Below are 17,958 nucleotides of genomic sequence, written 5' to 3' on the forward strand. Positions count from 1 at the left end.
CATTTTATTCAATTATGTCAAAATTCCCACCTTCTTTTCAATAATTACAAATATTAACTCACCAGGTAAAATGATTTGATGGAATACTACAAAAGGCTGGATAAATTTGGAAGGAAAAATCACTCATATATATATATATGAGTATTTAATCTTACATATTTATGATTCGAAATTAGCTTGGGAACTCTTGGGATATTAACATTTATGGAAAGTCACTTACTTTAGCAAAATTTAAACTTGTTGGGATTATTAATTAATTTTAATTTCTTTGAGAATTTCATCTTTTTACTACTTCATATGATTTCCAATAAATATGTATGGAACTTAAATTCTTCATGATTTTAATTTTCGAAAGAGTTACAAGCGCATTAAAACTGTTTTTTTTTTAATGGAAGCAATAAGTAACAAGTTTTTTTTTCAACTATACAAAAAACACACCACTTTTTAGTGTCGTCATTAAATACTCTTGACGATTTTACAATTACAAGTTGTGAATCTTAAACTCTTCTAGGAGCAGTGGGATAAAAACTGCCCCACTTTTTTTTGAAAATAAAATAAACCTTTACATCTGTAATAGTTTTTTATTTCTTAAATTACGTGGTTTTTAATCAACCCCATTTTCTGCTGAAAAATTTCAAGTATAGCCAATGACTTGATTTTGGATATGCATACAATAGCCATAACTCTTATTCATTATTTCTGCACTAAATTTTCAAAATAATATTTTCCGTTCCATAAAGGGTTAAGATAAAAGTTTCAATTAGAGTTGTATAACTTTATATTGCATTAAATAAAGAAACTCTTACAATGACTGTAGATGTAGGAATACACTATAGTTTCTAACATATGTCCAAGCTGAAAGTATAGAAGTTTTAATGATTTAAAGAAATAAAAATTGCTTTATACATACTTGAGTTGTTCTTATAGGATAGGAAACAGAACATTAATTCTTGGGTTAAAATTGCAGAAAAAGGTTTTATTTTTAAACTTCTAAATGATTGATTATTCTGCTGTGAAGAAATATTTCTTCTGGTTTCTGTAGGTAAGAATGTAAACCAGGATTTCAAGAAGCTTATCCGTTTAGTTATGACATTACTTTTTCTAGTTTTCTATTTACTCTAGGCTCAGTAGAGGCTCCTACTAACTCTGTTAAGAAGCGTTAATTTGATGTTGTAGATTTAAAGAGGAAATTCTCTGTAATATTTCCATTTATTTCTGACTATTTTTTATTACATTTAATTCTCTATTATTTGCCTTTATTTATTAACAAAATATGTTTGGAATTACTGCGTTCATTAAACGATTTTTTAAGAAACTCATCACTCATCATTGTTTATTTCTTCCTAAAAGACAATATTTTCCTCAGAAACACAGAACATTTTAGTTTCAAAATATACAATAATTTTAGCTTTATGTAAGAATATTTTGTTAGCATGTTAATCATACCGAATCGCTCAATTTCCTGGATTTGGAAAATAATTATTTCAACTCTAAAATAAGTTTAACCTTAAGAACACAGGCTCAATAAGAAATAAATGAGAAGTTATCTTACTTTGTGATGAAACTTATAACAATTCAAATATGAAATAGTTTTATACACCTGTTTGAATGACGTTCCATTACGTTAGGGAAGATCTTGCTACCCATTCAATTTCAAAATCCCTAATTAAGAGATAGGACAGACCGGGATAGTCTGATCGATAGGGCGCTGGGCCCATGTCCGAGAGTTCGTGGGTTCGAACCCCACCGGCTGCAGACTCCCCGTGTTGTAAAATGGTGACTGATGCACGTTAAATATGTTGAGTCACAAAGTCCTCCATGTTCCCATAACAAATCAAAACCTCTGGGGGTACTGGATTGAAGATCGATCGTTCTCTGATTCAGGTCAAAATTACGATATGTGAATGAATGAATGTATGAATGGGTCCACCCTACAAACGGATGCGACAAATGGGTGTGGCAGAAGTCGAATTCTTGGCCATAGATGGCGCCGCTGGAAAACAAGAACAATCGCACCCCTCTGACTAAGCCATAGAGTTGAAATACTGGGTAGAGAGAGTAGAATAACCCCCGACCCGTGGACAAGATTAAGTCACGTGACTGTAGCCCAAACTTGCCGTTCACTGAGACCGCTTCGATTCCCGTCCATTCGTTTAGCATTGCGATCGTCTGATGCAATTAACTGTCTGTCTTTTTAATTCAGAAATAAGAATGGTACAAAAGTCCTGAGCATTTTGCTGCACGGAGAAGTTTTCTAGGGACTGTCCGATAACTTTTTACGAGAAAGGGAGACATTTTTTTCCACTTTTTCTATTTTAAAACTGATTTTAAAATTTTTCCGATACTCAGTCATGCTCTGATAATCATGTTTTATTTGCTTTAATAATCATTTACGCTCGTTTTTGCTCACTTTTTTTGCATTTAACGTAAGTTTTTATTGTTTCTTAAACTTTAAACTTATAATGTTTAAGTATATTTCAATATTTACTCGATTTTTAGCTGAAATAGCTGCAAAGCTTTGTTGGCTTCCTTGGCGAGATACTTTAGCGCCAAGGAACAGTTGAGTAAACTTTTGGTTTTGTTTTAGTTCTCTTTAAATGTCGATATCATTTCTGTATATTCTGAAGATTTTGTATATCTTTACCTCTTGATTACTAAAACCCAATATTTATCTTGTTCTAAAATGTTTCCTTTAAATATATATATTTAAATAAAAAATATGGTACATAAGAAGTTGTGTTTTTTAAATTACATAGGAATGCTTAAAAACCAAATTATTTGTATATTCTTATATGTTTGATGAATAATTAAATTCTATGAAATATTTTTAGTATTTAAATATAAAATAGTGTATAGTAGTTTTAGTGCTAATTTTTAATAAAATTATATAATTCTGTTACTATACATGAAATGAATACAAATTATGTACTATTTAGAAAATAAATTAAGGTATATTTAATATAATCAAAGTACTTGTTTATCTTCTTTTTATTTAAAAATAGTTGCTATATTGGAAATACTTTATTTTACTAGTATATTTTAGCGTAGAATTAGTTTGATTTAGTGCAACAAATTTAGAAAACATAACATAGAAGTGGCTAAGTTGTATAGGAGTAAATTAGCGCATGTTATGCATTGGTATGGAATAAACTGCTCAGACGGCCAAGGCTAACAGCTGGCTGTGGTGCAAAGATTTTACATCATGAACCTTTCTTGTAAAATTTCAACTGTTTTTACCTTTATATAGATTATATATATTTAATTTGCAGCTGGCTAAAGGATATAGTTTTAAATGCTCTTACTATTTTTAAGAAAATTACATTTTTTATGGATGGGCATTGTAATTTTCTTAATGTCCATAAAATGATTATGGTTCTTTTATTTGTAAAGTAAAATATTTTTAACTGTTACTTTTTAAGTTACTGGTTTTCTGTATAAAAATTATTAAATATACATTGACCTATAATAGTTGCATAAATTAATCTCATAAAAAGTTGCATAAATTGCAATTTCTATCACAAATAAAAGTAAGATATTTTAATTATAAATTCGTCATTAGTTTCAATCTACATTTAGTACAAAGTAAAAATTCTAATTGCTTTCTCCTTTATTTAAGTATTTTTTGTTTAAATTGCGAAAGCTTTTCTACTAGTCTCTTTGTGTGTACAATTCAAACTTCCTAGTAATTTATGGAATTAGATTGTACATGAAATACAAAGTAAAATTTCTAATTAAACTCTTTTATTATTTTCATTGATTAGTTTAATGCTTTTAATCTTATATTTTTCTCTATTCGGAGCTGAAAACTTTTATATTAGAATAAATATTTTATTTCATATTTAGACAAATTGTTGAGTATTAAATTAAAATGCAACAGCAGTTTATTTTTGAAAATATCTATTTTAAGTGTCAGGAAAAAAAGAAGTCAAAATTCTAAATTAATAATGTAAATAATCTTTATTGTATAAATAATTTAATGTATTCAATATATATAACTAAAATTCTAAACGTAATTAAATTTAATCAAAAATATGTTTTCTAACTAATCTATTCTACTAAAAACGGGTTTTATTTTCCCCCGAAGCTGTTTTTCCCGAAATTTGATATTACCTCTCGAGCAGTCTCTTAGTGAGCATAAATAAAAATGATAAAAGTGTTGCAACATTAACGTTATTTCTAAGCATCGAACTTTTTTCAGACAGTCTGTTTAATTTTACAATTTGTTTTATCTAACAGTGATAAAACTTTTAAAACGTAAAGATTAAATTTATTTTTTAAACGAACTTATGTTTCATTAAAAAAGAAAGGCAACATTTTCAAATTCACATTTTAAGCCCTGGTAGATTTAAAAAAATCCTGATTTTTGTATCGAAGTTATTAATATTTTTTTAAAAAATAACAATAGTTAAATGTAATAATAGTTATTACAATATATATTGTTAATTTTTTTTTAAAAATAGGTCTTTGCAATAAAAACATTTAAAAATTTTTTTTTCTGAATATAGTAATAAATATAAGTGATGCAGAATATCGTTTTTTATTTTTATATAATGAATAAATTTTAAGGAATAGTGTTAAGGGTCAAGACGAAAACTACTGAATTTTTTTTAATAAAGGCAGTACTTTAATTAAAAATTATTTGTTAAGAAAAAAAAAACTCCTCATGTTTTAAAAACCCATTTAATAATATTAAAGAAATGTGATTAACGAAAATATTTTTTTTCTCTCTTAAAAATGCTCCGATTATTTGCGCATCGGTAATATCGAAATAAAGCTGTTTGAAAACTTAGTGCGCCAATATTTGTGATACTGTGCCAAGTATTGCACTCTTTCCGTCACGTGATTGTAACTCTTTGCTTGCTATCTATGGCGTGTCTTTTCGGAAGGAATAAAGCGAACTCGGTTCCTCTACCTACTATTTCAACTCTATGGCCTAAGCAGGCATACGAAACCAACCAACCAACCAATCAACCAAAAGATAGGACAGCTAAAATTGTGCGTTTTTTTTCATGTTGTGATTGTTTTCATACCTGTAATAGCTTATAAACAGTATATACCATTTATGTTGCTTTTTTTCTGATCTTGATCTGTAACTTGTAGAAATTCATGTTTTTGTATGTACTTTTTCGATTTTAAATTGTTTTTAAAAGTTTTACTGTGATAATAAAAGTAGTTTTAATTTTCAGGTCCAGCATTTGCATCAGCACCAACGCCTCCTCCAATGTGTTCTCCAGTGGTGTGTCCTACAGGCTGTTCTGAAGTGACAGTTCATAACTCTTGTCCTTTCTGCATGTGTCAAGAAAAGCTTTGCTCACCTCCCAAATGCGAGGATGGATGTATTGTGCAGAAAGATGTGACAGAAGGTCAATGCCCTGGCTGTGAATGTTCCGGAAGAAATCCAGGTTATATTTTCTTCCTACTTCAGAGAAAAACTTTGATCTCTAAATCTATTCTCATTAAAAGAAAATTAATTTAGGCATTTGTTTCCCATTTTTGAGAAAAATAAATAAACATTTTCAATAAATGAAACATTAGTTTTAAATAACCATACAAACTGCAGTAGAATTTTGCAAGCACGCATAGGCTGCCACAAAATTACCACTCTTAATATAGATAGATGTCTGGAGTTCTTTTGTCAAACTTAAAGTAATAAAACTATAAGTACGTATGGAGCAGAAAAGCATTTTTAAGATATAGGAAAGCTGTGGAATTTTAGAATATAAAAAAAAGTTTCTTTAAGCTGCATGTAATCAAATTCAGTAAAGGCAATAAAAATGTTTTTTTTTCCTTTTTAAATATGGAATTTTAAATAATTTTAGTTTCTGACAAACTTTTAATGATTAACTTTGCTTCAAGACAAGATTTTTATATAAATAAAGCAAACAGCTTTCTGACAGTATAATATCTCTTCAGTGCTTTCAAGACTGATTTGGCGGGATTTTAATATTGATATGCGATATATTATTGGACCATGCCGATTTCTGCGTAAATGGATTACATAAAATAGTTCTTCATAAACCTTGTTCTGATTGACCTCAATAATGATTCATCAGATGTTAAAAATGTCTTCGATTTTTTGGACGAGATCATTAATTTTCTTTTTTTTTTTTACCTATCAAGCGATATTTTTTTTTTGATAGTGGAATCTAAATATGTATATATTGTAAGAGAAATGATCAAGAAACTATGCAAATGTATTTGCAAAGAAAAAAAAATTAACAAAATCTTAATTTTAAGTAATTTATTTTCAATTAAATAAACTTTTCAAAGAGTGTATTTTCTGTTTTTAGCCGCATTATTTTGTTCTCCTGTATCATGCAAGGGAGATTGCTTTGAAGTAGTAGACCCCAGTGGTTGTCCAATGTGCATATGTGGTCCCATGTGCAGCCCTCCAAAATGTCAACCTGGATGCGAAGTTGTTAGAAATGTTCCAAAAGGAGAATGTCCTAAATGTAAATGTCCAGGCGATGTCACTAAAACAGGTATATAAATTATTTCAACCAATACTGTTTTTATATAAATATTGTTTTTAACCCCACATATTTACAAATAAATTATGATTTTTATAAGCGTGGCTTATCATTAAAATACAAATAGATTTTTTTTCGATTTAATAAACTTAAATAATTTATATTCAAATTTTGTTCAGACAAATTTTTTTCAAGAGCAATTTTATTTGTAATCTTAATAAGTGCTTTGGAATGAATGTTTTTCTTGCTTTTACTTTATTTTGATTTATTTTTAGCATTCACCCCAAGTGTTTGAGGGATGGGTCAAGTTTGAAGTCCTTAAATGGGTTTTTTAAAATATCAAATATGTCTATTTCGAGATATCTTCATTTAAACTAACTGTTCAGCCGTAGTTGAATAATCTAACGATAGCTTATTTGGAGAAATCTTTTCTTATTTGTTATTTGTTGATTTGTTACGCATGCGCTCTGAAACTCTTGCTAACTAGAATATTTTTGCCTGCTTCAGTTGGATGAACGTTTTCGCTACAGTAGTTTACTTTGGCTTAAGCGAGTTTCAGGGAGCAGAGCCTTTTTTCCAACTATTTTGGAAGTTTGAAGTATGTTCCAATTCAGTTTTTAATAAATAGTTAATTTTGGTAATTTAGTTTTATTTCGTCATTCGATGGCTTATATTAGTTTAATTCATGTTAGTATTCCCCGCACTAACTGTACCCAAATTTCATTTTACGTCATCTACGAAACAGAATGCATAAGCCTATCAGTATAATAAAATAAGTAAATTGGAGTAATTAAGAAGATATCTATCTATCCCTCTCCCTCTATCTGAATATTATGTATATCTATCTATATATGTATATAGATAGATATAAGGGAATTAAATAAAAAGTCAGGATTCCTACCTTTATAGATTTAGAAATTGACTCTGACCTACCTTTAGGGGTTAGGAAGTTGAGTTTGGTATTAATGAATACATTATTTGAAAATGTTTCACATGTGCGTTTTAGATTTTCAATCCGATCTGGAATCTTTTTGAGATACTTGTTTGTTTGCATACCCTTTGTATATCTTGTATTCAGATACAATTTTATCTGGTGCTTCTCGGCTAAAAAAGGCACATTATCATACCTGCCAACTTTTACGCATTTGGCGTAAAAGTTTATTTCTATATTTAAAGTGGTAGTAAAATCCATGCTTTCTATATATTCTTTGCATTTATAAACTTAATTTATAATCTTTTTGATCCACCACTATTTTTCAAAAACTTAAACATATATATTAATATGAAATACTATAATTGTAGTCCGAATAAGATTGCTCAAAATACAACGTGTGTTTCTGCTTAAAATTGTAATTTAAATTCCATTTTACTACCACTGGGGAAAATCATCCTTGAAAGGAATGAAAGTTGGCAGGTATGCATTATTGATATGTTTTAAGAGTATTTAAATTTGGTAAATCACTACAAATGTTATAATTGTTAAATAATCATTTTGGCAAACAAAGCAATGTGGTATTAAGACACTTGTTTTTAGACATATTTTTAAATCTTTTCGCTGATTTGGCACTTTGTACATCATCATCATTATTGATCCGGGTAGGGCCCTGGTCCTCTATAGAACATTTTCCCATTTCGTTTTCTTTCGGCCAGTTCGTGCCAGTTTATTACTTTGAATGCTTTTAATTCAAATTTTGAACATATTTTAACTCTGTTATCAATTTGCTTTGGTTTGAAAACCTTGTGTGTTCGGCTAGGTTAATTCAAGTGGCAAATGGGCCCTGCAAATCGCATTTTGCCTAATTTTTGAATTTTATCACACGATGTTCTGAGTTTGTTCTTTTTATGAACAAATCGCTTTCCTTCACTCCGCTAAAAATAGGTCAAAAGATGTTTCTTTAATAAATGACTGTGTAAGCCTCTTCTTTCTTTGGCAGAGTCCACGTTTTGCATGCATAGGTCAGGACTGGTCGGTTATAAACAGCTTACAAGGGAAACTAGGGAAGTGTGACTCGCCAATTTTGAAATAAACTAGTGGGATGTATGCCTTATGAAGAATAATTTTAGGGGGCAACATTCGTTTCGGCCCATAGAAGGTCCTATGAGAGATAAATAATTCAATATATAGAAAAATCGGTATTTTATTACTTCAATGCAGACTATTAGTTATTGTAATTATCTCATACTCCAATTAATTTTGAGGCACTTTCACGTACTATATAATGCATATTTATTATCAAATTGATTTCGAAAATTTTATGTATCTCTAGTTTTTCAGAAAAACCTGTTAGGTTAATTTAAAAAAAAAAAATTTGAAAAATTGGCATCAAATTTTTTTTTCAAAAAATTTTCCAAATTAATTGGAGTATGTAATTGCAAATCAATTAATAATTTTATTAATTAGGTAATTTGCTAATTAATTTATTACTTAGAAAATTAATTAATTAACCAATTAATTACAAATTTATTGGAGTATGAGACAATTACAATAACTAATAGTCTGCATTGAAGTAATAAAATACCGATTTTTCTATATATAGAATTATTTTTTATCTCTCACAGGACCTTCTATGGGCCGAAACGAATGTTGCCCCCTAAAATTATTCCTCATAAGGCATACATCCCACTAGTTTATTTCAAAATTGGCGAGTCACACTTCCCTAGTTTCCCTTGTTAGTACATAGGTTTAAAATTTTTGCTTTCACAATAAAACCTCCACAATCATACTTGTACTTCTCGAAAAAAATTATTCAGGATTCTAATAGTTTTATAATTATTTATGTTGAGCTAATATCACGCTGCTGCAATTTTGTATTTTCCCTTGTGACAAAGTTTCGAGTTGAATTATCACCAAGTAATTAACTTCTATTTTTTGTAGATTTTTCATGCGATTTGACATTCTTACATTAATGAAAGATTGATTTAGAAGTTCAACTTAAAAATATAGAGGTTGACTATGCATGTAGTAACCATGCATTCAACTTGTGATAAACAATATTTGTCACAGTTACACTTTTTCCAATAAATTGACCCATAGTAAATACTTTTAATATTATTATAATTAATAATAATTTTTCATAATTTTGTTGACTTCTCTTTTTTTTTATCATAGAGATACGTTTTCAAAGTGTAAGTAGTCAAAGCAACACTTGGTTTCAGTATAACTTCAAGATACTCTTTATATGACATTGCGAAATTATCTATGTTCATTTAACTTGTGTTATCATAATCTGGAAAACAAAATAATCCTAAATTAAAACAAAATGATATAAACTCCACAAAAAAGTAATTTTTGATTACGTAGATCTAAGCAAAAAAGTCCTTGATATAAAATATTTAATTAATCCTATAGAAAACTCTTTCTTTGGACTATATCACGCAAATTGGTCATTGGAAAGAATTTTGAATACACCAAATTAACTGCGAAGAATTGTAAATTTATATAAGGAGTAAACATGCTAATATTCTGTTTCATTTATACAGATAAATTAAGAAGAAATATTATAAGAGCAAGGAAAGATATTTTGTTGGCTTTGAAATTACTTCAAAAACATTATACATAGTCCGCCTCCATAAAATATAATGTAAATTTTGCAGTTGGCGCAATATATCTTCAGATTGAAATATTCATAAAATAATATATACTTAGTATATAATTTTAGATTATATATACATTAATGTTTACGATAAGTACTTATACTCCTATTTAAGCATGCAATGATGCTCACACACTGAAAATCGATGGCCATAAATGTATCGTAAATACTTCAAACATTAATTATAATGAAATTTGAGGCATTCTCATTGAAACTTACGGTGAAACACGTGAAAGAGCCCTTTTTTTATTTAATTCACCAATATAAAGGCAAATTATTTTCAAAACAGTATATTACTAATTCTCAAATCTGAGCTCACGGTAAATAATTTATCATTATTTCAAAATCTCCATTTTTGTCGAGATTTATTTTCATAACCGCCGACCGACCTGTATAGGGGGAAGGGAACTGTCCTTTCATCAGAAAGGTTCTAGGTTCAAATCCCGGGCAAGGCATGGATGTTCTTTCCTTCTCTGTACTATCTGTCCTCACCGTGGGAGCGATGTTGGCCTACCTAATATGGTGCCCCTGAAAGAGAGGCCAACAAAATCGCCCTGTATATGCCTGAATTGATGGATGTTAACACAGGTGGCCATTGGAAAAAAAATTCATAACCAGCGAAGGGGAATAAGTTTCAACATATGGATATTCTATACTAGAATGTTTTGTAGCAAAATTTATCATGATTGGCGAATTGCACTTGGGAGTAAACTTTAATGATTTTAACAAAATTAAAAATTCTCTGGCGGTTTTTAACTCATTTTCTACTTTTGTAGGTCAAGCGCAGTGTTCTCCTGTGCGATGTCCATCGGGATGTACTGAAGTTGTTGGAGAATCTGGTTGTCCATCATGTGACTGTCAACCTTTGTGTTCCCCACCAAAATGTGATTCCGGATGTTACTTAAATCCATATCCGACTGGACCTTGCCCAGAGTGTGTTTGCGAAGATAAGGAATGTAAGAACAATTTTTCATTCACGTGTCTTAATTTCACAAAATTTAACAGTATATATATTTTAAAAGTATAGTTGAAATTTATACAAGAAAGATGAGTTTTTTTGACACTGCCATGCAAACGAGTGAAATTAAAATTTAATTGCTCTTAGCTAAGCATTGTACACGTGAGAAGTTTTATTATATTAACTAATATCTGTAACAAAGTTTTAATTGTAGTTTCGCCAATCGTGTGCATACCTACATACTCGCAGTTGCCGTAATTTTAAACCTCTTCTTTTTTTATACAACGTGCAGTTCAAAATAGGCTTTGGTTTGATGGGTATTATTTTAAACTTTTCTTGAAATAATATTGCGTACATAGTGTTATTTGTGCAGGTCATTTTTATTTATTTATTTATAGGGTAATTCCAGATATCTTTCTGTTTTGTAAAGGAAGAAATTAATTAATATATTTTTCTCTTAAAAATATATTTTGTAACTATGCATTTTTTTCTCATATACACTGATAGAAACAATTAAAGGGAGAAAAGGGTTTTTTTTGGGGGGAAAAAGAACAAGACAAGTAACATCTTTACGAAAATAATTCATCAGATGATGGCTAAACCCTTCGCGATCTCTGTCTCACAGTGGTCTGCGGCATCGTGAAACAGTGGCGCTGTGAACGCGTCTGTGTAGAGTTACCTCCTTTGCTCGCCGAAGCTGGTAGCGTAAGGACCTCTTGAAACATCGTAGCTTAGCCAAATCCTTGCTTTTTTTTTAAATTCATTTGTTTATCCACCGTTAGTTTGGCCAGTGGTCATCCTCCAGACGATGCCACAAAATGGAGGATAGTGGGAAGACTCGAGGCTTTTGAATCACATGCTATCTGTTGTAGGGGTTTCTAGAAATGTGGTATCCACTGTCTAGAAACAGTTCAATTGTATCAACGAAAGTTGAACTTATTGACTTAAAATATATGCACTATAAAGAGTTTTTGTTTGTTTACGCTTGTGCTCTGTTTTCCTGCCCAACATTTATTTCCTTAAGTTAAATGTTTATTTTTTATCAAACTAGAATGGTAAGTTGTGCAAAACACCTCGAATAATTCTATTTACCTTATGGTTATATTAAGATCTATTAGAGAACATAATCTATTTACCCAAAATTCACCTCAATTAGGGCATACGGAAAAATTAACTCGTCGTCAGGGTAGGCCCATCAGGAGAGGTCGCTCAGGTCCGAGAAAGCATGTCCCACCGAGTGACCCAAAGTTTTTGTGGACGTAAAACAAAACAAAAAAAAATGCTTGGTAATCTAATAACATTTTAAATTAAAAGCATATTTTTATAGCAAATTTGGTGAGTTATACAACCGTAATTTTATATTTTCGCTTACCAAACAGGTTGATTTATCTGATTTATTAAATCGCTCGCCATCCCCAGGAACTGCTGTCACAGTTCATTTCGGATTGCTTCGCAATCCGATGTTCGCTCATTAGATACGTTCTTAACGTCTAGCTTTTGTATACTTTTTTGAACACTGAAGCTCCGAAAACTTTTCACTGTAGAAAATTCTAAACCTGTGCATTTCAATATTAATTTGAAATTCCAAACAGTTCACATATTTTTCTTAAAAACCCTATTCTAAATTTCAATTGTTGAGAAAAGTAACTGTTGTAAGTTTTGTTTTAAAGTATTTCCCAACAGAGGGCTAAAACTATGTGTTGTAGAACAATATGAAATAGTACTGAACGCCGAATGTAACGCATCGGCTTCCATGAAGATAATTTTGTGAGAATTTTTTTGATAATTCGGTGAGAATTCACCCGATTAGACATATGATGCTCACTACGTGCTCTTGCGCGCCGAAACCTATCAATTAAAACGTATTAGCGTTTTATATAATATAGATCAGCCATATGATGCTCACTGCGTGCTCTTGCGCGCCGAAGCCTATCAATTAGAAATGAAAACTGTTGCCAACGCGAGAAAAGAAATATCATCGGTTTTATTGATACATACGTATTAGCGTTTTATATAATAAGATAGATAATTTGATCACATAGTGAATGAAGCTGATCGTTTAGTTCTTATCCATTTTAAGTATATCTTAAAACAGTAAGTTACAATTAGCATGTTTTTTTAAATTTGAGATATTTTTCAAACTGAAATTATTTTGAAAAGCAAAATTTAAAACGATTGTTGTTGGTGATTAACATTAATTTTTGTTTTTGTCTCATACGGGTTTTAATCGTCAGAATCATGATTGTATTAAAATTTAGACTCGTGGAGATCATATAAGGCATCAAAATCATTTAGATCTTATAAGCCACTAAAAAATACATTCAGCATGTAACAGACTAGGCAAACTTACGTAATTGAATTTTTTTACTACCACTTGTAGTCTGAAGATATCACATCATTCACAGAGTTACTTTGTATATGACAAGCAGTCAATGAAGTTTCTGTTAATTAACTTGAAAAAGTTATTAATTGTCTGAACACTTTAAGAAAGCACTTTCCTTCTGTTAATACGAAAATCAAAAGTAATTTTTTATTTCAAGATAGTTTTTCAAAATGATTATTCCATAATACAGAATCACGAAAGCGATAGTAAAAAGTTACAGTACCATCTACTGATTAGTTTTTAAAATTATTATCTTTGAAATAAGATCTGACTGTAATAGACCGGACATTTCTCTTGGACAATACAATTCCTTCCTTGCATAACTAATAAATATTTCACCAGTACAATTTATATGCACCAGGAAATTTAAAATAATTCAAAGATATCTTCCATATTTACCATAAAATGAATTTATTAAAATACATAAATGTTTTGAAATCTTAAAAAAAAGAAAAAAAAATATTTCACTTCTTCTTTTTTTTACTGTCAAATTTCAACGATTGCTCGTTATTATAAAATTGTAAAAAATGAAGAGTTTGAGAAATTCTTATAATACTAGGAGGCTCCGCCCCCTGCTCGCTAACGCTCGCCAACCCCCGAGAATTGCTACGCAATCCTATGTGGTTCACGCCGTGAACCATGGCTCGCTGCGCTCGCTCGCCAATGAACACAATGTTCTAGCACAAAGACATAATATATTATCATCAAAGACATAGTATTTTATCATCAAAGACATAGTATTTTATCATCAAAGACATAGTATTGTACTTATGTAGAAGAATTCTACCAATGTTCTTATCGGCTTTTAAAAAAGTATATTAGCTATTTAGATTGTACATGGTGAAAAAATCAAAACATTAGCTAAATAAGAAACATATTAGCAAAATAAATTATCAAATATTGCTTCACTAATATTCTGCATTTTAAAGCGTGGAAATTCAATGCATAAATAAACGCGAAATATAAAAAAGTTCAATGCATTCAATACAAACACTTAAACGTTTTTTAGACGTTTAGGTAGCTCCCAGTAGAAAAATATCAATTCAACAGCGGCCTTTTAAAGCATTCTCACTTCAATTAATTAATTAATTCCTAATTGAGTTTAAATTAAATATTGTCATGTTTTTAGTACATGAATCTGAATTGAACAACCTGATAATGCTCACTCTGGTTATTGTTATCTGGTTGCTCACTACGTGCTCTTGCGCGCCGAAACCTAACAATTAAAAATGAAAACTGTTGCCAGCGCGAGAAAAGAAATATCATCGGTTTTATTGATACATACATACGTACGTATTAGCGTTTTATATAATATAGACTAGTAGGCTTCGCCCCCTGCTCGCTGGTGCTCGCCAACCCCCGGAACTGCTTTCGCAGTTCATTTCGGATTGCTTTGCAATCCGATGCTCGCTTTACTCGCTCATTGAATACGTTCTTAACGTCTAGCTTTTGTATACATTTTTGAGCACTGAAGTTCCGAAAACTTTTCACTGTAGAAAATTCTAAACCTGTACATTTCATTATTAATTTGAAATTGCAAACAGTTCACATATTACTGCTCACTACGTGCTCTTGCGCGCCGAATCCAATCAATTAAAAATGAAAACTGTTGCCAGCGCGAGAAGAGAAATATCATTGGTTTTATTGATACATACATACATACGTACGTATTAGCGTTTTATATAATATAGACTAGGAGGCTTCGCCCCCTGCTCGCTGGTGCTCGCCAACCCCCGGAACTGCTTTCGCGGTTCATTTTGGATTGCTTCGCAATCCGATGCTCGCTTTACTCGCTCATTGGATACGTTCTTAACGACTAGCTTTTGTATACTTTTTTGAGCACTGAAGTTCCGAAAAATTTTCACTGTAGAAAATTCTAAACCTGTACATTTCAATATTAATTTGAAATTGCAAACAGTTCACATATTACTGCTCACTACGTGCTCTTGCGCGCCGAATCCAATCAATTAAAAATGAAAACTGTTGCCAGCGCGAGAAGAGAAATATCATTGGTTTTATTGATACATACATACATACGTACGTATTAGCGTTTTATATAATATAGACTAGGAGGCTTCGCCCCCTGCTCGCTGGTGCTCGCCAACCCCCGGAACTGCTTTCGCGGTTCATTTCGGATTGCTTCGCAATCCGATGCTCGCTTTACTCGCTCATTGGATACGTTCTTAACGTCTAGCTTTTGTATACTTTTTTGAGCACTGAAGTTCCGAAAACTTTTCACTGTAGAAAATGCTAAACCTGTACATTTCAATATTAATTTGAAATTGCAAACAGTTCACATATTACTGCTCACTACGTGCTCTTGCGCGCCGAATCCAATCAATTAAAAATGAAAACTGTTGCCAGCGCGAGAAAAGAAATATCATCGGTTTTATTGATACATACGTACGTATTAGCGTTTTATATAATATAGATTATACATACTCTTAAGGCCATATCACACTTAAAGAAATTCGTCCAACTCAACCTTCAACTCAACCTCAACTTCAACTTTTCGTCCAACTTCGTCCGAAAACATAGGTGTGCTATACTTATCCGAGTTGGATCAACTATTGTTCAACTCTTTCAGATCTCCTCGTAAAAGTTGATTCAACTTCACAATTCAACCAATCAGGTAGCAGCAACCGCATGGGATTATGGGATAGCACAAGTCAAAACAATATGGCGGCAAAGTTTATGTGAAAAAGCAGCGAATCTAATTTGTTATATATTAATTCAGGTGAGTTTTTAATTGAGTATTGATTTTAAAGTTATTTTATAAGAAGTATAAATCTGTTTCTAACCATTAAAGAAGTTTATGTTATAAATGTGTTATGTTTTTAACCGTGAATTAAAAGTATGATTTTTTACGCCAAATTCGCCAATCTGAAGTAAATTTTGCAAGTACATAAAAGTAGTTTTGTTTTATATTTTGACATTACTTTAAATGATAAACAAATTTTATGAATTGCATTTAATCTTTTTCGTACGTAACTGTATATTTATTAGTATTCGCCGAATTCAAATATATATATATATATTTTTTTTACAATTACTTTGCTCTTTCTATAGTTCCGATAAGATTATACCAGCAATTATTCTAGAGTTGGTACTGAATTCAGTGATTTTGAATATTTTTTTACAAAGGAAAAAATTGCGTTATAAAAAGTAAACTTACTCATACCTAAACAATATGCTGACAGAACTAATTTCTTTGTATTATTTTATTTTTAAACTGTATATTTGTCAGTATTCGCGGAATAAAATTTTTTTTTTCCAATTGTTTTGCACTTTCTATTGACAAGTGGGCCCACCTTGAAAAAACCCACTTGGGACGCTAAGTGGGTTTTATTAAAAAAAATGTTTTTATTAAAACTTATTGATTCACATTTAATTTTATGTAATTTATTGTGTAGCATAAGTTTGTCAAATAGATCTGCATGCTTTATATGATTAAGTTTTTAATATTTATAAAGTTGAAGAAACTTGTATCTGTAATTTTGTATTACTATTAAAAACTTAAAGAGGGTTTTTTCAAAAAGTAATATTTAATGAAATTAGATTAGATGGAAATTTAAATAACATAGACTGTAAGGATCAATTTTTCAAATGCAGTTGCATGCTTTATATTATTAATAAGCAGGTTTTTAATAAATTATGAAGGAAGTTGAAAATATTTTTTTACCCGTTAAAGCACTTAACAGGTTTTTTCAATGTAATTTTTTTAATAAAAAAGTATTAACACACGTTTAACTTTAAATATACTAATATGTAGGTACTTTTTATATCTGCTTTTTTCACAATTTAATAGATTAATTTATTTTTTGAAATTAAAGATAAAGTTAAAATTATTTATCTAAAAAAGATGTCTTCTTCTTAAGGTTAAATATTTGAAAAAATGGGACAAGTAACTGATACTCCTTGTAATTATACATAATTTTAATTTCACTTTCTATTAATCTTATTATAAAAACATGGAAAACCATTAAAAATTTATTTCAGTTTTTACTGATAATAAAAAACTTACTCATACCATAACAATATGCTGACAGAATTAATTGGTTGGTAATTTTTAATGACTGTTCCTTATTGTCTGTTGCCTTAAATACATTTGCTTTACCTTTCTTAATAAATTTTTTTACTTGTATTGCAGCAAAGATGAGTCAAAATTTTGAACAAGCTCCCGTTGGAGAAACTTTTAAATGGAGCATCGAAATGGAGAGCACATTTATTGAACTCTTGAAGAAAAAAGAGAACATTTGGAATGTAACATCCCGCCACCACAGGAAATATCATTTAAGAGCTCATAAAAAATTAATCGAAACTGCTTTTGGAATAAATTGTTCACTTTTATCAGTTCTTGTTTTTCCTAATTTTTGAATAGTTTGTGTTTATTCATGTTGAACCTTTAACAAAATAGTGCCGTTTAATAGCTTTCTTTTTTTTAAAATTCAGTTTCGCATAAACTTTTAATTTTCTACAAATAGCACAATTTTTTTCAAATTAGAGTATTTCACTAAACATATATAATAATACTTATCGAACTCTTAAAAAACT

General features: G+C 30.2%; 1 protein-coding gene and 1 long non-coding RNA gene across 19 annotated transcripts in view; both read left to right on the forward strand.

Moving 5' to 3' along the window:
* The window catches only part of LOC107446012 (uncharacterized), a 210,484-nt gene that overhangs the window by 82,811 nt on the left and 109,715 nt on the right, over nucleotides 1-17,958 (forward strand). For all 18 annotated transcript variants that reach the window (XM_087167539.1, XM_087167533.1, XM_087167538.1 and 15 more), the window contains 3 exons: nucleotides 5,187-5,402; nucleotides 6,291-6,482; nucleotides 10,840-11,019. In XM_087167539.1, coding sequence (XP_087023665.1) covers nucleotides 5,187-5,402; nucleotides 6,291-6,482; nucleotides 10,840-11,019 — 588 coding nt within the window. The remainder of the gene's footprint in view (nucleotides 1-5,186; nucleotides 5,403-6,290; nucleotides 6,483-10,839; nucleotides 11,020-17,958) is intronic.
* Nucleotides 15,992-17,760, forward strand: LOC147806962 (uncharacterized). The gene is made up of 2 exons (XR_015435409.1): nucleotides 15,992-16,141; nucleotides 17,555-17,760. It is a non-coding gene; the product is annotated as an uncharacterized LOC147806962 (long non-coding RNA).

This window comes from Parasteatoda tepidariorum, chromosome 7 (assembly GCF_982258835.1).
Source record: "Parasteatoda tepidariorum strain Cologne lab strain chromosome 7, Ptep-v5.0, whole genome shotgun sequence".
NCBI lineage: Eukaryota > Metazoa > Arthropoda > Arachnida > Araneae > Theridiidae > Parasteatoda > Parasteatoda tepidariorum.